This window comes from Rhinichthys klamathensis, unplaced genomic scaffold (genome assembly GCF_029890125.1).
Source record: "Rhinichthys klamathensis goyatoka isolate OS25496 unplaced genomic scaffold, OSU_Roscu_1.1 h1tg000036l_1, whole genome shotgun sequence".
In the NCBI taxonomy this organism is placed as follows: Eukaryota; Metazoa; Chordata; class Actinopteri; order Cypriniformes; family Leuciscidae; genus Rhinichthys; species Rhinichthys klamathensis.
This window is the reverse complement of record NW_026606584.1, coordinates 5,693,689-5,715,873: the sequence shown is the minus strand read 5'-3', so window position 1 is coordinate 5,715,873 and position 22,185 is coordinate 5,693,689. Positions and strand designations below refer to the sequence as shown.

General features: G+C 38.2%; 1 protein-coding gene across 1 annotated transcript in view; it reads left to right on the top strand.

Moving 5' to 3' along the window:
* The window catches only part of tnrc6c2 (trinucleotide repeat containing adaptor 6C2), a 66,400-nt gene that overhangs the window by 2,128 nt on the left and 42,087 nt on the right, over positions 1 to 22,185 (top strand). The window contains exons 2-3 of the mRNA XM_056246172.1: positions 15,717 to 15,817; positions 19,667 to 19,688. Coding sequence (XP_056102147.1) covers positions 15,755 to 15,817; positions 19,667 to 19,688 — 85 coding nt within the window. The 5' untranslated portion in view covers positions 15,717 to 15,754. The remainder of the gene's footprint in view (positions 1 to 15,716; positions 15,818 to 19,666; positions 19,689 to 22,185) is intronic.

Genomic DNA, 22,185 nt, shown 5'->3' with positions numbered 1-22,185 from the left:
CTGGGTCTAAGGAACCACTGCCCCTCCTGCCGCTGCAGAGGATTGGGGTCAAAGTTTGGAGGCGTGAGACACCAGTGTTCAGCTTGTGTTCGAAAGGCAAAAAGGGCAAGCCATATGGATGAACGGTCTCACTCTGGACTGCAAGGGTACACACAACCCCCTGAACTGCAGAGCTTGTAAAAGCAGATGAGTGGTTAATGTTTGGAGACAGGGAATTCCTTGTCTTTCATGGGATTCTCTGTGTACATTGTGGCTTTCTATTTGGTGTCTAGCCCCACTTTATAGCTGGACATAATTTAATCTTGGTCTCTGTGGCTGAGCGCTGCCTCTGTCTTGCTCCGATAAAATTAGAGCACATTGTTCTTGTCTGCTCAGATTTCAAAGGCTGGCTGTGGTGAACTCTTCTTTGCTGGAGTTCAGTTTGCATTTCTGTAACAATAGCATCATTGCTTGATTTTCATTCTTGCCTGTGCTCAGATTTTTTTTTTTTTTTTTAAAGGATGTATTTTTCCTCATCCAGTTGTGTACTACAAACCACATATTACATTTAAATTAAATATCTCAAGAGGTAAAATAGAGCTGCTCTGGCATAAAAACCCCTGGTTATTAGTGATTTAGCATTTAACGGAAATATATTTTCTTTAAGTAGATAGTTAGTAGGAAATTCCTCCCTGATGTAAAATTTATAGGTGATCATTACAAGGTCTTTCCACCCATATTTCTCTCATTACTTCATCACACAGTACAATTCAGTTGAACATTGAACCCTCTGATGTAAGAGGCTGAAATCCTCTTGTCCGTGTGAGAATGGTGTGCCACGCAGCAGGACAGGATGGGGTACGGGTAAGGGAAAGAGTTGGAGAAGAAAGGATTTGTGAGTGTTGGCTAGTGTCCCAGAAAATGTCCCTTCTGTGATGCAGGTTCCAGGGTATTTTGCTGTAAAGCTTCATGTCTCTGATATTTTGTTTTTGTGTATGGTGCTTGTTTGTGGATGATTTGCATTTCAGATTCCTAACTAATTTTGTTTTAATCCTTGTGTTCTGTTTGGAATCTGAGACCCCAGGGCCCTGTTAATAGGTCAGAAAACATACATGATTTTAGATGATCAGGTTGAGGTTTAATGACTTATATTTTGAGAAATGATTATTAAGAAAATTTCAGTTTCACAACATACTTTAAATGACCATTTAGAAAAACATTTGTATGTGTATAACATGAATAAATGTACAGTGCACTGCAAATGTGTCAAATTCTTCAAGAGGAACACAAAGATTGATGTTTTACATTTTTTTGTGGTTTGTAAGTATAGTGAAGGGATAGTTTTTATACATGGCTCAACCTATAAGAATTTTTCTATATCAATATTTTCAATATTTTCTATTCAGTTTGGCCAGTAGAACAGATTTTCACTTGCCTTGCTAACATTTTGAAGTTTTTTTTTTTAAATATAGTTTTAATTACAATAAGCTTATTTATAATAATTATTATATATTTTTCACAATTATAATGTAACCCCTGATATTATGTTATTTAAAAAAAAAAACAGTTGTTGTAAAATAATGGTATACGATGCAAGACATGATTGGTTTGTTTTCAACCTATTCAAACTGAATTAGGGCATGTGACAGTTTTGTCAACTGCCATCAAGCCATTCCTATTATTGAGCCCTAATGTGTTGTAAATAATGGAAATGTGCTGTTGTGAGGAACAGAAATGAGAGTGTTCCTCTGAAAGCACCATCATACATTTTAAAATTCTGGGCCGAAAAAGAAAATTCAGGATGCACTCGGCCAAAAACCGAAACCGAAAATAAATAATCAATTAATAATCAATTAATTTTTGAAACTTATTTAATAATCAACAGTCAAATAGCAAAAACTGATTGCACATTTAAACATTTAACATTTAAATTGCACTTAAAGGCACACTGCGGAACTTTTGGCCACTAGTGGCGCTCGACCTGTAACTTTCACGTCTAGCGTCCCTAGAGGCCACAAGCTCCGCAGCACTGTCGCAAAAGTCAACAAACAGTCAACCGGTCCGCCCATAGACAGTGAGTCAGCTTCCCGTGTCTTTAGATTGTGTGTGCTTGCAGTGTTTGAGGCGGGCAGCCTGGCCGCGCTCGATTCCCTTATAGCAGTCTGCTGAGAGAGAGCGAGCGGCTTAGTGCTAACATGTCTGTGAGTGAATGTGGGCGCGGGACGGCGGGCCGGGCACATTTACTGCACTAAAAACACCGTCGGCCTGAGCTGACTGTAACTTATGTGTGTTGGTTTCGTTTTACAGAAACCGTGGGACATGTTGTGTGTAGTGTTTGTGGGCACTGAGTCGTGGGAACGTTCACTACATTTAATGTACATTTGACATGAGTCGATTTTATTTGTTCGAGCCCTGCACTGTGGCGGGCTGTGTTTGTGTGTAGAAATGAACAATGGGCTGTGGGCATTTTATTACACTCATAACACCATCGGCTGTGGCCGGAATACCAGAAAATACTACACTGCTTATATGATTTATCTGTGTCACCTTGGAAACGGCATTTGTGTGCAGGCAAGCGTTAGCATCGGTCGGGCACCCCTCCTCCTCCTGTAGCTCACGCCAGCGAGCGAACGCTAGACCAATGGTGATCCTCGTCCTGGCTTTTCATTTGTCACTATGCCTTTTACTTTTTTTTAGTGTCCTCTGACAAAACCTTTGCCTTCTTCCTTGTAGCTGTTGGTTCGGCCATGACGAAAACATACAGACGGCAATCAAACGCGAGTTGAGCACTCACGTCAGAATTAGGGGTGTAACGATATTTGAACCGAACCGAAAAACCGCGATACACCACCCACGATTCGTATCGCGATACTCTCACGCCGAACCGAACACGCCCCGCCCCCTGCTGCCCCGCTCCAGCCCCGGCTTATTGCACCTCATGTGTTATGTGTACACAACGAATACAGGGCTGTTGCCTAACCACCATTAACCACATATAATCGCAATAAGCTCAGTGTTTTGTTACTTTTGATAATAAGCAAGGTGTAATCTTTCAAATTATGTCTATTTGATCACGAAATGCAAACAAAAAAATGCCGTTTTGGCGCTCTTAGATGTGGCGTGACAGATATCACTGTATGCATGCGGCAACGCGGAGCGCGATCATCTCTTCCTCAGTTACAGAATAAACATGAATGGACACCCGAAGGTATGTTGAAAGATACAGTATACTGAAAGGCATCATAACTCGTGTAAACACTCAATCAGTGTTTCAACAGCGGAAATACGTCAATAAAACGCTTAGTTTTTCACATAGCTTTATATTTACCTCAGGCAAGTCATTCAGTGTCCACAGCTTGCTGGTTTGCTAACTCTTTCACTAAATAAATGCTATATATTAGCCTATATATTATATTTTACTTAACCTGTTTATGATATCTTGATTATTTAATGTATGTTTAAAATAGTTGTCATGAAAATAACAGCAACTGTGTAAATTATTATATAACATTAACAAATTAGAGTAAAACATGTTAATGCAAAAATTGCCTTATGTGCAGTTTACATGTTTTCATACAATTTGTTATTTGAGTGTTGATTATTATTATATCATTTAGGCTAAAAGTCTAGGCTCTGTTGTTAAGCTTTAATGTTATAGTAATGTGCAAGTAGGCCTAAGGGCTGTAGTTTACAGCATTAGCAGATAATTTTGTTATCCTTGAGAAACGTTTACTTGTAATGGAATTAATTTAAAGACAAGGACACAATTTGTTCATTAAAGCACTGTTTAATAAAATATAAAAGCAATTTTAGCTTTCTAAACCCCCCCACCCCACCGAAATGAACCGAACCGAACCGAACCGAGACCTCAAAACCGTGGGATGAACCGAACCGTCAGGTTTGTGTATCGTTACACCCCTAGTCAGAATCTGAGGAAGTTGTGGGTGGTGGGGGAAGTGACGTATGCCGTAAAGCGGTCGAATTTTGTAGTTATTTTTGTGCTCGGGTTCCTACCCGAACCCCGAAGTTACATAGTGCTAGGAAAAGCGATACAGACACCTTCAGGCTTTGGCAGACGTGTCATTCAACCTATTGTAAGTCGATGTACCATCTCAATGGGTTTTGGTAATATATTATAAAGGTTGAAAAGTTCCACAGTGTGCCTTTAAAGCAGTTTTTATATCAACTTTTTAATAACAGAATTGTTTACTCCAGTTTGTTGACAATAGTTTAAATTTAAATGACAATAAGCTGTAATAGCTTGTTTTCATTACAGATTTATTCAAACATATAATAAAGACATCACTAGCAGGTTAAGTAAAAAATATAATGAATATGTAATACAGCGCATAGCCTATATTTAACAAAATAACAAAATCTCTTTTTTTCCAGCTGTCTGATGAGTTTATGGACATTGAATAGCTTTCTTGAGGTAAATGTAACGTATGACCTACAAGCTGGTTTATTTATGTCTTTCTCTGGTTGAAACACTAATTGAGCGATTACATGAGATGGGATTTATTTTGATAAGTTGTAATGCATCTTTCAAAATACCTTCTGGTGTTCACTGTTCACCCATGTGTATTTCGTGCTGTAACTAGTAGTAAAGAGGAGGTGAGATGATCGGTTCACATGCGTTTGATCTGTGCTTCCGCTAGAACGGAGGCGGCTAGTGATCTGTCACGCCGCATTAAATGGCACCAAAACGACATTACTGACAGCACCATATTTTTAGATACGGGTGAAATTTCACAATTCTTTCTTGATTCCAATTTCAATATCACAGCAAAACTACTAGCCTCACTAATATAAAGATCAAACATTATTGAAAACAAGTGAATCTTCACTAATAAAATAACAGAGTCTGCGTCATATTCACTGTATAAATTAAATATAGATTAATCCTTGTTAAAGCTACAAAAGTTGATCAGTCATGAGCAGTGAATGATTTTCTCTTTGTCTTATGTTGTTTGTTTAACTTGAATGGCACAGATGGCAGAAGGCTGCTGTCACTTTAAGACCTAATGCAATATACCAAGGGTCTTCAATATTTTTCAGGGCATGGACTAGGTGATAGAGACATCATGTAGAGCACATATTAAGCATATAGCCTTAAGTAGACACTAACTATTATAATTAAGGATAAGTTATATTATAAGACAGTAGATCAGAACTATGCACATTATTGTTGTTGCAAATGCATCACTGTATATTACTTTTCATTGTTAAAATGAAGGTTTATTGCATCATAATAAACAACATGTTGCGATGTAAAAAAAATCAATTCAATAGTTGTTTGCAGTTGTTGTAAATTTTAATGGATTTGCAGAATCAGATGGACAGTTTAATAAAGTAGCACGGTAATATTACATTTATTTGAATTAATTCGAATAAAGTAACCTGAGAGAGAGAGAGAGTTACCTGTCTGTTAAGCGTCTCTATGTAATAGTGAAGCTGCGAGTTTATTACAAAAACAGCTAAATCATCACCTCATTGTTGCAAATATGCTTACAATGTTGCTTTACTGTATGTAGCGAAGCGGTTTTATTTTTACAACTCATGGGGCAGATGTTGAAAATAAGTTTCTATGCTCCTGAATGTTTCTCTGTGCGCAATCTCTTACTCTCTTACAATTAATTTTTCCACCTCAATAGTGCAAGCACATACAAGCATGTTTGCTTTATAATACAACATTAAAAAGCTATCTTTGTTGGTGGAATTGCCAGGAGAATTGGCATGTTTAGACGTAGGTCAGACGTCCAGATATCGGATATGTATCTGATTAAAAAACACATTTGGAAGTGGCTCAGAACGGAGGTGAAAAAAAAACGGATCTGATGCGAATTTTTGTTTACACCAGTCCCTCCAGAAAAACGCGATTATGCGATCGCATGATTTAGTGCATAATCATCCACAGTCCGCATATTTATGTGGGGGCCGCATTTTTTCAAATACGCCTCACTTTCGCAGCATAAATTGCGATTTCCGTGCAAAATATGCGGGGCTTGCATGATTTCATAATCCTCGCATTTTTGTTGCAAAAAAGTCACACATATCTTAGCAGAAAGTTGAAAAATGTTGCTTCACAAAAGAGCAGCCATTTCCCCCTGTTGCCATGGGAACGTTATGAAGTGACGTAATTACGCGACGTGAACATCATCGAAAAGGAGCACACTTTATTTTTTTTATATTTTATTTATTAATTTTTACAGAAGTTGTAGCATATTCTTTTTGTAAAGCTACAGAACTTGTTTGACTCATCAATGTTTTGTAAGTTTGATGTGTTTATTAAGGTCTGAAATAAAACAAGAACTTAAATATTCCCAGCACTTTCTGTGATGTAGTATGCTTGCTTATCATAGGAAGTAATAAGAAATGACTCTTTACATTAAGGTAGTAGCCTAGTGAGAACAGGGTGTTGGGGGGGAGTTTTTGCAAGTTCCCGCAATTTCATCGCATAAAATTGCAAAAAATATCCCGCATATTCCATCGCATTTAAGAAAACGGGCCACATAATCAAGGATTTTTGCCCGCAACAATCACAAAAAACTCAGCGTTTTTCTGGAAGGACTGTTACACATGTGCAACAATTTCCGATCTGTGTTTAAAAAAATCTGATTTTTTTTGTAACAGTGTAAACGCAGACTGAATGGTAAAAAAAACACTTGAATGTTTAAATCGACAAGACTTGGTGCTGAATTGTTTGATATCGATGGCTCGAGAATCGATAATTCACTCTTTGCAGGGGCTGCTTCACTCCGTTATGTAAGAAAGCGGTGTTCTTTATAAAAGAAGCACTTCAGAAATACTTGAAAGTGCATTTATCAGGACTTATGGGATCCTATAGAAATAATCCAAATTGCAAACTAAATCCAACTGAAGTATGCCGCCTTCACTCGCCTTTGAAAGGGTCATTTATATTATCAGAATTTATATTTGCTAGTGTCTTCATTTACTCCACAACCAGATTGCCCAGCAGCCGCATCACATTATTGGTGTGAATCACTAATTTCTGTTATTGGATGACCTACTCAATAAAAGCTTAATAAGCTAAACATATAATCAACAGCTTCTATGGCGGAGAAAAAAGGCGGAGAACCAGCTCCGTCGAGTTTGTCTGCTGAATTTGCTGCCGTGGCAGGCAAATATAATTTTTTTTTGTATTGCAGCTTCTGACATGGTAACCAGGGGACTAAAGTTTTCCCGGATTAAATAATGCAGATACAGTTAATGGGTCTGCGGACGGCGCCGTCTTTTAGCACAACTATTCGTTGTATCGCTGCCATAGTTTGACCAAACTCCCCACCATAATCATTCCCTTTAAATAGACTCCTAAGCCTTACTGCCTGGTTTGCCAGCTGATGTACCTTTGGATAATATAATTAAAAAGCTAACAACCGTTAGTGTAATGATAATTTTATTTTTTGCATGAAAAAACTTATATTAGCCTAATTGAACACTGGGTGTATTAAAACTTCATAATTATATCTGTATAGACTGTCAACAGTGATAAGGTATAGCTAAGAATGGTCCAGACCAACCTTACGAACGTAGGACTTACAGAAGGTATACTTTACTAAGAAATTTTCAGGAAACGCGTATTAACGTTAAGGTACAGCTTAAGGTATAATTTAAGAATGACGTTGCGTTAAGAAGGTTTCAGGAAATCCACGCCTGAGCATCTTTCACATTTGCCACAGACCATCGGGCCTTTGTCCTATCCTTTGTCGAGCCCTGTTCAGTGCATCTTTAAATGTGAAATTGAGAGGAAAAGAAACTTCAAGAAAGCTGTAGTTTAAGATGGAGCAGAAATCTTATGCTGTCTGTTTTTAGTTCTTTTCTGTTTTCCTAGATTTTGGTTTCAAGAATTTAACCTGATTTCTGGATACGTTAGTTGTATTGTCCTGTGAATTGATTCAGTAGTGCTTAAGCTCTCAGACATACTATTAAAAATTAGCGTTTGGTTTTCCTTTCTCTGTTTATAAAAACTTGTTTGCCTTTGTGCTTTGTACCCCTGACAGGATGTCAGAGGCAATTGTCTGTTCTTCTGTGTGTGGCCTCTGCGGTAGCTGTCAGTATAACCTTCAGCATGAAAGGGAGAATCATTTGGGAATGATACTGACTCCATCTCCTGGACCTGTGTGATAGTGTCTTACCCGATTTCACTTTGACAAATTTAATCAGAAAAGAGCTGACATTGATGATTTGACAGCTTAGACAGAGCTTTTGTTCCTCTTTACGATAATACTGGCTTATTTAACCTCAATTCTGCTATCTGCCCAACTTCTTAAACATCACATGGTAAGGCCTGAACACAACATAGGGCTCTTTACCAACTTTAAAGGTACAGTATTCAGTGATTTGGGTTTGGTATCCATTTGGTTGCAGTAAGAGAATTGTTTACCCAAAGTAGTATCTTCTGTCATAATTTATTCACCATCATGTTATTCTAAACAATTTTGTTCATTTGTGAAACACAGCACGAGAAGTTTAGCAGAATGTTGATACTGCCCTTTACCACAATTAAAGTGAATTGCAAGCACAATAAACCTGACAAGAATCGGAAAATAGGCTACTTTCCCTTAGACTGGAGTGAGACCATAGACGTCTCTCGAACTGTCACAATCTTCTTTGGTGCTCAGATCAAGTGGAGTGCATGTGAACTGATCATCTCTTCCACTTTACTAGTTACAACACGAAATTAACACGAATGAACATGAGAAGGTATGTTGAAAGATACAGAACATCTTACTGAAATCTGTATTGTCACATGTAATTGCTCAATCTGTGTTTCAACTGCAGAAAAGTGTCAATAAAACTGCTTGTAAAAAATCTCACATTTACCTCAAAAAGCCATTCAATGTCTGAAAACTCATTAGTCGGCTAGAAAAAAATAACAAATAAATAACATAATTTAGTCAAATATGCACTATATTGCATGTTTAATGTAATTTTACTTAACCTGTTCTTCAATGTGGACAGCCACCATTTAAATGTTAACATAAAAACGAGTAGAAACATAATTATGTCAAAAACAGTGCTTGTCAGTTTTTTTCAAATAGCAATATTTTTCAGGTACAGAAACTGAAGGGGTCATATGATGCGTTTTCATGTTTTCCTTTTTCTTGTGTGTTATGTAGCTGTTTGTGCATGTATAAGATCTGCAAAGTTACAAAGCTCAAAAAGGTTTATTCTAAGGTCTATTCTATCTAAAAGAGAAGGTAGATCCTGGCCTAGCTAAAATCCCTCGAACGAATTCTCCCTCACGACCTACGTCACTAGGTGGAAATATTTGCATAATGACGCCCAAATCCACACATAAAGAAAGAAGGCGTGGCTTCAGTTGTTGTCGTAGTAGTGTTGTTGTCGTCATCTCTCTGTCGAGACGCTGTGTGTTTCTATGCGAAAAGCTAAAGCATTTTATTTGGCCTTCCGAAAGTGGACGCAATTAGAATCAGTGGTTAAGATTTATTTACAACACTGTTCCAGAAGAGTACAACCCAAATGTTTGTGTGTGCCGTGCATTTTACACAGGACAGTTTCCTGAACCTGGTAGAGTACAAGACTAGTTGTGCACAAAGGCTATTTCTAAAATATGGGGCAATTCCAACTTTGCTAGGGCAATCTGGAGCTTCTGAATCAGAGCCTGTAAGTATGTTTTATTATTTTAATAAGTATTTGCTATAGACTGTTCAAATGCAGAGTTTTGTGCAGTGTAGAGTGATGCATATTGTTTGTCGTTCTTGCGATCAAAGATCGAATGAAGTGCAGAGATGAATTTATGTTTACAAACATAGTATCCTCTGTTCTCCGCTTATAACGTGTGGTGGAAAAATGAAAACATAGATGCACTACGTATTCTGTTTCACACTGGCCGCTCAAGCAGAGCTGAAGCAGCACATGCGCATTATGCTTTCAAACTGGCAGCGTTTGTCTGCTGAATCGCAGATTGTGTACGGCAAATACAGACAAGTATCAGGATCGGGCTTGGTCATCTGCATTTTCAGAATGCAGGCTTGAACTATGTTAAAGTCCCACTCCGATCATATTTTGAGCTATTTCAGAGACTATTTATATAGAGACATGCCACTTCCTCAATCCTCAATACAACTATATAGGGAAAACCCGTAACGTCAAAGATGGCGGTTGTATGCATATGTCCCGCCCCTCCCGCTGGAAAGCCAATCGTCTGCTTTTAACAGTCAAGCCGGGAAACATTTAAGCCTATCGTCTGGTTCCACTGACGCATGCGCACAGTTGAGGTTTGCGACAGCGGAGACGATTTGGCGACAGCGAGTTGTTTTGTGCCATAGTGTTGTGTGCAAGATCAGATGGAATCCACATGGAAGAGGGTGATAATAACAACGCGAAAAACACCGGACTACCAAGGTAGTTGTGGCGAGCAGGCCGAGGACGAGGGACGTGAGAGAGCTGCGTGAGGCCGGTGGCGTGATTACTGATGAGCGGCACCTGCGCGACGCATCGTCTCGTATCTCTCACGGAGGAGCGGAGGCATAAAAGGTGGAGCGACGACATGGAGATCGAGAGAGGAACAGGCCTGATTTTATGTTGTGTTTTGTTTCTGTTTTGTGTGGCCAGCAGCTCGTCCGGGGCTGCAGGCATACTTCCATTTTTGGATTTGTTTATTTATTAAAATGGTTGAATGTTCGCCGGTTCCTGCCTCCTTCTTCCCATAACATCTGAACCTTGTTACAGTAGTTAAAGCATTTTATATCGACCACTAATATGTTACCTTACATTCTAAGTATGTGCTGTAGTAGAGCACGACACCGGCATTCTGGATAGAGACGTAAATGAAGTTGGTGTCGTGAACCCTTGCGCATGCGTAGTAAAAGTATAACCTGTGGGGGAAAAGGTGTTTTAAACCTTCTTTTGGGGCAAAGTCATCAAACTTTTTCAGCGATTTTTATCATATTTTACTGCTGTTTCTATACATGCAGTTTTTATGTCCCGATGACCAGTGAAAGTGCAGTTCTGAGTCTCTGCCCATTCATTTAGATAGGAGCCTGGTCTTGTTAGTCGGAAATAGCTGCCCGGAGGCGTTACCAAGATGGCGGCCGAGTGGCATGACTTGCCTAAAAGGACTTTGGCTATTTTTAAACATTCCCAGTGGTCTTTAAATTATGATTATGCCATTTTTAGCCAAAATCACAAAACCTGTGCCGTTTTCTGGGACTTCGCTTCAGCAGAGCGGCAGTAGCTCATTAGCAATTCGCCTCTGCGTTGTGGGCGGAGCCGTTGGCACGGAGACGACCCTCCCCCTGCCCGTTGCTGAGAGCTCTGTCTCTCCCGCTAGCTTACACCCCCAATACTGGTGGGGCAACGGTATTATATACACGTTAATTATTATTATCCGAAGTTAATCAAAGTTATCACCGATCATTATTTCACTCCAAGACGTCGCGTGTGGAGACGCCCAGTGGAGTTACTACATCACAACTCCAGTCTATTTTAGCCGGCATTTTAGCGTCTGCTACTGATTCACAGCCATTTGAATGTAGAAATACTCAGAAATACAACTTTGAGCTTATTTTTCTCAAGATATGTCCTCTAACATCTGAAAAATGCCACAAGAACATGTTAACACCTAGAAAAACATTATTTTCATCGGAGTGGGTCTTTAAAACTGACGACATTTTATAACCGTCTTTATAATTGCTTTGGAAGCTGAAGCTCACCATTATGGTAAGGGGAATTACATTTCAGAAACACGCTTGAGGTGTTTGGCCAATCATTGCTAAATGCACTGGGTCAGCTGGCCAATCAGAGTACACTACGCTTTTTGGAAGGAGGGGCTTTGTAGAAATTAATGAGTTTTAGAGAGACTGGGCGTAGAGGAGCTACATTAATGTACAGTATGTAAAAATAAAAATGTATTTTTTTGAACATTAAAGTATGTTGACATTCTATTACACCCAATACACAAAATAATGATCTTTGAAAATAGCATCATATGACCCCTTTAAAGTAGGCCTAATCAAATGTAAAATAACACTGCATAGGCCTGTTCTTCATAAATTAAATATGGATTAACCCTTATTCAAGTTACAAATGTTTTTCAGTCAAGAACAGTGAGTTTTTTCTGTGTCATTTGTTGTTTGATTAACATTAAAAACACAGACAGCAGCCTATTAGGCTGCTGTCACTTCAAAACCGAATGCGTAGATCCAGTATACTGTTACAAATGCATTTTATTTCTCTCAAGACTGGTGTTTTGACAGTTTTGTGTGAATTTGTTTGTTAAAGTGCAAGAAGACGTGAAAGAGAACTCAATTCAGTATTTGCATGCTTCTTGAGGCGCAGCTATCTGGGCGTGCGCTTTGGATGTGCGCACACAAAACTTCTCACAGTGCGCGAGTACCAAATTGAGTTCTCTTTTACGTCTTCTTGCACTTGAATATTTACAGTGGCAAGGTTTAAAAACACGTGCAAATGACAAACTTTCGTGGTGATGCAGCACTGGCCCGACATATCCTTCAACTGTTCAGAGCGTCCTTATTTTCAAGCCCTGATTTCTTATGCAGAACTATTGTGTGGCTTTAGACAACTTATACTGTAAAGTTGTATGGACTACTTTTAGGTCACTTTAATTGTGCTTTTTTCTATATGGAGCTTGACCAATCTAGTCCTAATGCACTTTTTGGAATATTCTTTAAAAATGTATCTTATGTTTTCCGTAGATGAAGAAAAAACTTGTAGATGTTTGGAATGACATAAGGGTGCAATACTCAATGATTTTTTTTGAGAAATATTCCTTTTTATAGCCTATAGATCGGCCACTTAGGGAGTCATGTTGTACGTGACAGTCCAGCTTTCTAAATTTAGCAGATAGTGCACACCCCCCCAGTCGCGCATATCCTTAGCAGTGCTAAGCTGCTCTTTAGTTGTAGTTTGAGAAGGCCTCTTGATGACCTGACCTGGTCAGTGCAGTGCACTGGCAAGGGGAGCTGCAGGTTGCAGGAAGGTCAAAGGTTAAGTTTTTCCCCTCCCCTCCTCTGTGGCCTGCCAGAAGCCCTTGTAAGCACAAGTGTAATGCTCACAGCCTCCATGGGTCTGGATATGAGCCAGGACAGCACACTCTGAAACACACCACCTTTCAGTGTGTTTTTCTGTATACCTCCCCTGTTCTGCCCGGCGTGTTGTATGGTAACCACATCCCTCGCAACTCTTCATCTTAAGTGTTGCTTGACCTAAGCTTGGTCATGCAACTTTGGACTTTTCAGGCAGCTTTATGTATGTGCACTCACCTACAGGAATGAGTAAAATAATGTGCAATACCCACAATCCTGTGCTGAAATGCAGGCCCTGTAACACCAACACAATTCAACCTGAGTGAATGAAACAAGTGACAAGTATAACCCAGTGTGCCTATTTGAAGTACAATGTGTCATTTTTTGTGTAGTGAGTTTGTAAATTGAAGTTCTAAACAGACGGGAATAAGTGGGAATAAATTCTACTTGATTTTGTTTAGAAAAAATAAGAAAACTCATGAATAAATCGATCTTACACTTCAATCTTGAAAAATGTACTTTAATACATACAAGTCATTTTTTTTTGTGACACTTGGTTGCACAGTTTTCACTCAGGAGCCTTTTTTTAAAATCCAGTCACTCGAATGTGCTCTCTGAAGCAGTTCCTATCTAATTGCAAGCATAGGCCCACATCACACTCCTGCCACCTCCATGGGATGCTTATTTTGCACCATATAGGCCTACAACGACGCCAACCCATACTTGCCCTCTACAATATGTCCTGAATGTCATAAAGGAACAGGCAGATGATCGCATCTTCTCTTTGGGGCTGCCATCCAGGGGAACGCCTGTGAGCTGAGCAGCCAGCAGCTCCTGAAAGTTGTGTCTTGTCCATGGGCTTGTCATGGTGGATGGCACATAGCAGCCCTTTGTGTAAAATGAAGCTGTTGGTCACTGTAGTGCTGGAAAATGGTCGTGTACCACTTCTGTTTTGTTTGGTGGAGGGAGCACCAGCTCTTCCTTCTCGATAAGTCCCATTTGGTGCAGGTGTTGAAAGTGGAGAGGGCTTGTGTAGAAATTGTCACAGTAAATCACATAGCCTGACCACAGGTAGTCTAGGTTCACCAGTGATGTCTGATTGTATTTGTCTGTAATTGTGGGTTAAATTAAGATTAAGTAATCAAAGCAGAAATCCAGATATTTTCAAAGCGTTTACAAATATATAGGCTACTTGCCGCTATTATGGGCATATAATCATGATTTGTCTTTGTATCCATTTAGTGAAAAACTTGTAATGATGGTTTCTCTGTTTGGGTAAAAAAAAAAAAAAATCAAAACCATTTATGAGCAAACGTTTAAAATTACAAATATCTAATGTTATTGAATATACAGTACATCGTTTAGCCCTACTTCAAATTTGTCCAACCACATTACAGACAATACATTTTTACATTTATTGTAAGGTTGAGTAAATAAAACCTGAAATAAATTATCTGTGCCAAAGAATAGAATATTAATTGTTCTTGCCATTAATAATAAATTGATCAGAAATAAAGATCACTGTATCTTTGCATAATTCCTAGCTGGGACTGTATTAGCACACATTTCTGGAGCAGATGGTTATGTTTTATGAACAGCTGGATGAATCGGCTTTGGAAAATTCCGGCACACAAAGGGTGTGGGATATTTATAAAGCCGTACAGTGTCCCCCTCCACAAAATGCACCGGGGTAATTTCAACATGGGCCACTGCGATTTCCTATCTTCTAACTCTGGACCTCTGCCAAGAGGTAATGTGAATGGCAATCCCTCAAACTCCTGTGTTCTGATTGGCCAGCAAATGTAGGGAAGAGATTACCAGCCAATGGGAGGTGTTTGGGCCTGAGGGTAAATCAGGACAGCTGACTAGCAACTAAGCATTAGTCCGGCCATACCATCAAGGCTCTCTGCCAGTGCGTTGTTCTCGTATAATGCACTGTTGTCACTTGCAGTCTTCCTGTCTCACTGATTGACAGATTTTCCATTACAAACTGGCAACACAACAGGACACGCTTTCCATTATTTTGGTATATTATTTTGCTGTTCATGGATTAATACCTCACTTGGGACCTTTATGTTTGCATTGTCAATGGGATGAGATCTTGTGTGTTGTTGGGTGGAAAATGTGTTTAGATTTGGGGTGTGATAGATTGTGCAATCTTACATTTGGAAAGATAAGAATCATCTGTCCATTAGTCATGAATGATACAGTGCAGTAGTTAGGTCAAAATACTGGAACTGACAAAATGTAGATGGTCCCCTTTAGCACAATCAATTTGCCAAATCAATGCACAGTCAGAGTTTGAGGTTATTTTGTATTGGATTTGTATCTGTAGTATGGCACTGAACTAGACTCACCGTAGAGACTGGTGTCCTCAGGTTGGGCTTGGATGTTATCATTGCTTTGATTGGTCTCAGTCTCAGAAACCATTACCAGCTTTCAGATACAGTAAATTAAGGCTTGATTAATAATAAGTCCTACCTCCACTTCCTACTTTAGATGATTTTTCTCTGGGTGAATGAGTAATAAAGCTGGATTTGGGAATCATAGTTCTTTCACTGTCCTTTTATTGCAGGTGCTATACTCCATAAGTCTTTGCTTTCATTTTGATTTCATTTTAAACTCTTGCATGGTCTTCCTGGCTTGGGTGGTAGTTTGATTCTTCCATCCTGTCAATTAGTAACCATTCATCTGTGTTTCTTCTAGCCGAGAGAAGCTGAACATCACAAGGAGAGAACCATTTGATGGAAGAAAAGAAAAAGAAAAGGCAAGAAGTAGAGACAAAGAAGAACACTGCAGGAAAAACGGTCAGTTTTATTTTAATTCTGTTACAAGAAAAGAAAGAAAAAAAATTGAGGAAAAACAACCTTCTCACTGTCTAGCCAAAAATGCAGATTATTCTTTTTATAAGGACAATATCTGATGGATGTCTGACATAAACATTGTCTATTATTTTGCTTAAATTAAACATAAATCACCAGTCATTTTTAAATGCTACAAGTGAATTTAGCAATGATATTATATTAAACAATGTACAAAATGAAATATGACTGTCACGTGTGGTTGCAGAGAACGCACGACGCAGGGGAATATCAGAGAGATCTTGTTTTAACACTTAAACTAAGACTACTCAGGAGATCGCAGAGAAACATTGGAGAAAACAACCACTACACATAAACGAGATCGAACAAAGAACCGAGGGTACTAAGGGCTTAAATACACGGGGAGAGATAATTAACTACAACAGAAACGGGTGCCGGATTAATTAACAACCAAGGAGATTTAACGAGAGAACAGAACTCAGGCAAAGCAGAACAGGGAAGAGATTGAAAACTTAGGGTTTGTTTACTCGACAACGATATATTAAAAACAGACAACAACGTTGTCAAAACGATCCCCGTTAACACTGATCTGCGAAAATGACTAAAAAGGCTGTATTATGCATGCCAGGCCAGTAGATGTCACTTTGTCAAGAAACACCCCGCAAAAACGTAATACGCATGCGTAAACATGTAACACGCATGTGCATGATGTCACTAATTTTCACAAATTCATGTTTTTGTAGTTTACACAGAAACGGTAAAGGCATCATTTTCAAAACCTTGCACTTTAAAACCCATTTATAAAACCTTTCACTTTAAAACCTGTTTTCAAAAGCTTGCATTTTCAGGCCCCCAGAACTGCGTTGTTGTGTAAATGAACGGCCAAAATGCATAAAAAGTTTTGGTAACACTTTCGTTTAGGGTCCAATTCTTACTATTGACTAGTTGCATATTAGCATCATAGCATGCATATTTCTTGTATATTGGCTGTTTATTAGTACTTCTAAAGCACATATTAATGTCTTATGCTGCATGACCATATTCTAGGGGTGTAACGGTACATGTATTCGTATTGAACCGTTTCGGTTCGAGGCTTCCGGTTCGGTGCGCATACAAACCGAACGATTCCTTGGACCATTTTTCCTGCCGACAAAATCCGCGCTGGCGCGATCACCACAACGTTGCGCAACATCAAATGGCAAGCATAATGATAGCGGAACGAAACTGCGCTACTCATTATTGTGCTTCACGGACCGTTTATAAGTTCTGACCAGCAACATCTGTGCAGCGCGAGCCGATCTCGATCAAGCGACACTGTAACTACACAGCGCTAAGAGATCCAGTGAAGAAAACATTTGAATTCGCCACTGAAGTAATAACATCGCTGCGAGATCTAGTGAGAAGCATTCACATTTCTCCGTTATTAACCATAGATCTCTATTAGATCAAACAGCGCTGACGTGGACACCAGGAGAAACATTGTGCCGTGAATGAACTAGTAATACTTTACGTCCACAGACCAGCAACATTCACCATGGATTTAATATAGTAACACTAACTGTAACCAGTTTGGCTGGAATAGTGAAGTACTTCACACATCTTTTTCCAGCACTTCAAAACTCAAATATTATATAAATAAATATATGAAGAGTTCAGATGCAAAAGCCTCTAAATGCCATTTGAAATTTTCTTCTAGAATGATCATTTTTATGAAGCTTGTATATTTAAGTTCAGTAATTTCACTCAAATGACAATTAATAGGTAATCTTCATTGCCATTTAAGTGAAATTACTGAACTTAAATATACAAGCTTGATAAAAATGATCATTCTAGAAGAAAATTTCAAATGGCTTTTGCATCTGAACTATTCATTTATTTAAATGTTATTTTTAATGTGAGGATGACCAAAACATTATTTGTTCATCCTTCAAAGATGACACCCATTTATAGACCTGAAAGTTTCAAGATGTAGGAAAACTCACACTTATTTAAAAAATATTTTTTCTTTTAACAAATAGGAAATTCTCTGGCATTTCTTACTTTTTGCTGTATCGAAAACGTACCGAACCGTGACTTTAAAACCGAGGTACGTACCGAACCGTGATTTTTGTGTACCGTTACACCCCTACAGCATATTCTACATCCCTTAATCCAACCCAATAACTAAACAACGACCTTACAAACTATTAATAAGCAGTAATTAGGAGTTTATTGTTAATAGTTAGTTAATCGTAATTGGACCCTAATCTAAAGTGTAACCAAAGTTTTCAGTTGGAAACGGTGTTGTGTAAACATACCCTAAACCAAAACACAACATGCGCGTTACAATTGCATTTAACATACAACAGTTAATTATTTGCAATGAGATTAATGTTAGATGGCGGCATGAATGAGTACACAATTATCAAATACCGACTTCTGATTCAAAAACCTGACAATCTGTTAACCGATATACTACAGATATTTTGTGCATTCCTACAGATTTTAATATCAGTTACAGCAGATTACATTTTTGGTTTAAGGGTTTTTCATCTCTCAATGTTTTTTTTTTTTCAGTTAGATGCTCTGGGATTCAGCAAATGCACATTAAATACTTCAGCATCTTCATTCAGAACCTTTCAGATGAGTGTTCTGGAGTTGGTGTTCTGTACTTAAAAGGGCAGAAAGAAAAGAACAGTCTTTATAACAGTTCTGGAATGGCACCAGGGAATGTAAACTAGCACTCTGGCCTTGGTTCCTTCTCTTACTCCTCTTCCCCTCGGCCTCCTCTCTGACAGAGGGCTGTTTGTAGTCTGTTTCCACTCGATTAGCAGGCCACTGTTTGTGCCAATATGATTCGCTCCAGGCGCCTTCTGGGCCTCTTGTCAAGATTATGAGGCAGTATGAGGTGGGTTTTAAGACTGGAAGTTTAGTTTTGTTTTTGGTTTGTGCTTGTTAAGTCATTCTGTTATTCTGGGCTAGGCATAATTTTGAACCTCCCTCAAGACTGAATTAGAGATCACTCTACTCAAAGAGATGAAGTCTCAAAACATTTGATTACTTATGTATTTTAGCAAGGTATGAGGTGTTATATCTCTACCAATTTTGATACCACAAATATGCTGTTGAATGGGTTATTTAAAAAGCTACATAAAAATATACATATTCAATTTAAATGTTGCATGTAGCCTTCAAGTATTTTTTCTATTATTTTTGACTAGGTTTGGGAATCGAAAGCCAGTTCTTATTCAGAACTGATTCCAATTTTTAACATGACCTGTCAGCTAGACAGCATAGAAAGCAAATCGAGTCTGGATACAGTACTACGGATACACCAGAATGTCTGGTAGTGCTAATTTTGTTTTAATTTAGTGTCATTTGTACATTTGATGTCCCATACACACTTTATAGTACCGTACTAAGTGTGTTAAGTAAAGGATGTTTGTAGTATGGTAATAACAAACACTCAAACAACAAAACAGGAAAACACTCCAGATTTGCATAGTGATCATGTCCATATTTTTGAGCTTGACAATAATGAGGTGCTTTAAAATAATGCATCCATTTTAGTCCATCCTTTTAATCATTATAACTGTAGTGATACTTTGCTGATATTTATGTATGCTTTCATGCATAAACACATTTTTTGACGGCAAAGAAAATATGTACAAGACTTAAATTAATTGCACTATTGGAATATATAATGTATTACTACTGCAAATGTCAGGTCAGCATGCTACAATATTATGGTATGAATATTCATTATACTATGTACTTGTTCAGTGTAGTAGTTGTATTTGCAGAGAAATATATCATGGCTTTTGCTGAAAATGCTTCTCTTGCTTTCATTTACAGGTTACTGAACAGAAAACCAAAGGTAAGAACATATTTTAAGTCATTTTAGTCTTTGAAAACAAAATGTAATAATTCAACAGAATAGTAATGTAATTCAGCTAATATTTAATGCGGCTCGTGTGTAGTAAGGTCAGCAAATATGGAGATCTTCCTCATTAGTCTGAAGATAGCTTTTGTCGCTCTGATTTCATGCCTGTGCGGGCTAATGCTTGGTGACACATGCATTATTTCATTAGCATATGTTCACTGGGGTGTGAGGAAACTCAGACGGGTAATACCGGGATGGGAGATATTCCTCAGCATCAATGGCGTGCAGAATTAAATTTTTGGACTGGTTATTAGTTTGTTTTTCTGTGCAGTCTTTCTTGCTTTATTAATTGTTTCTTGCTTTTGTAATTGTTTCTTGCTTAGTGCCAACTTCAGGTGTGTTTGCATTAGTAATATTTTTGCAGGCAAAATGGTCCATTGTCTCCACTTGACCGCATCTTTACTTTGATAGTCCCAAAGTTCTATTGGATGGTAATATTGGATGATAATCTATGGCATTGGATGGTAATGCTGTCTTGACAACATTAGAAGTATATTAACCACATAAAACTGTTTTGTGACTATTGCTGTTGTAAATATAGGTGCACTCCAGATGTAACCGATGATGGGCATTCATGAAGTGTTACTCATTGTGTCTAGGGATGGATAAACATCATCCCTTTGTAGTGTTTGAATGTTTCGTGTGTTCGCATTTACAGATTTTGGATATTTGGTGTGCCTTTCACAGTGCTGGTATGAAAATTCAGCCTTGTCTGCATTGTTCTCCTCTATCTTGAAACATTGATCTGTTTGTTGAGGATGTTGAGGATGTTGAGGATGCTTGATTAACTCTGTTAGAGATGGGTTAACAGACTAACAATAAATTGTCATCAGGGGTTGCTATTGTTTTACATGTTGAGGAGGTAAAGGAAGATTCGCCTGAGATCAGGATATTGAGATGAGAAACAGAAGCCACCTTTAACTCACCTCAATGACATCTGTTGGCACCAGTTGTCATGTTTGAGCTATGCCTGTGCTTTTAAACATTCAGACCGATTTAAAAAGTCGCATCTCATCATAACATGGAAATTAATTTACTGTGTAATTAAAAGTGGCTTTTTGCAAAGGTCACCAATTTCTTAGTGCAGCACAGCAAGGCCAAAATAATACAGAGTTCAGACTGAGGCATTTTCTGCCCCAATTATGCCCAGCTGGGGTGGAAATTTCCTGCAGCCAGTTGACTTTTTAATGGGTAATGGCAAAATTAAATGCATGACCGTCTTTTTCCCCCCCCTGAAGTTCATAGTGATTTCTCTTAGTAGCAAAACAGTGAATATCACAGTGTCACAAATGATAGCAGCATCAATTCTGTGCCTGATAAACTGTAATTCTTGTTGCAATTAATTAACAATTTCACATCCAATTAATTGCATCAACACTCAACCATAAGGCTGATTTTTATGAATTGTGATCTACAGTAATTAGCGGCTAATTTGCCTAAGCAGAAAGGAAGGACGGTCTTCAAATGTGACATTCATAAATACTCATTAATCATGAAAGTTTAGACTATAATGTTGATTTATTCTGCTGCACATTAATCAGTTTAGAGGACTTTATTTATCAAATTTAATTGTACTGTCATGCATATCAACATTGCAACTGGTAATGAATGAATTCAAACTCCTGATCCAGAAATGACTATATGATTATGCAAATTAACAAAGGCCATGCTCATTTGCAATCTCCCTCAAGAGTCCATGTCAGCTTAATTATTATATATTTAGAAGATTAAAATGTATAGTAATATATAATAAATATGTAATATAAATATGTGAAAAATGTACATTTAAAAGGAAAGTGTCAGAAATGCTCTTTTAGATTTAGAGCAGTGGCATTCAAATGGCGGACCACGGTTTGGTTCCATCCGGACTGCGGGACATAATTGCACCATTTTACTGTTTCTACAGTATAAAGTGAGTAGCAAGTCAAAACAATGGAGCGGTTCATACCAAAGGTGCTCAGGGCCATCATGGTAATGATATTTCACGCTACATTCTCTACTATTTTTATCTAGAGCCAAAAGTGCTTCATTCAAGCTCTTTTCGCTCCATGCACGATGCTTCTCTTTCCTGCTAAATACATAAAGCGCCACATTAAGATCTGCAGATGACGCAGTTATTTTAATAACAGTAGCAGCCTAGCAGGAACACGGTAAGCAGAAAAACAGATACTTTTGCTAAACACTGCAGAAAATGACAGTGCAGCCAATAGGCCTTCAATTATTCTTATCTGTCATACAGATGACTCCGATCTATCCGTTTATCTAAACCAGGTTTGTGACAAGTTAACGCATTGCCCCTTTAGACGTTTTTTTTTTCATACATTTAGCATTATTAATCAGCATATTAAGAGCATTTCATAATAAACAATGTTATTATATGATAATTTGGAAAATTATTTAGAGATGTCAAGTGAAGAAAAAAAACTTTGAA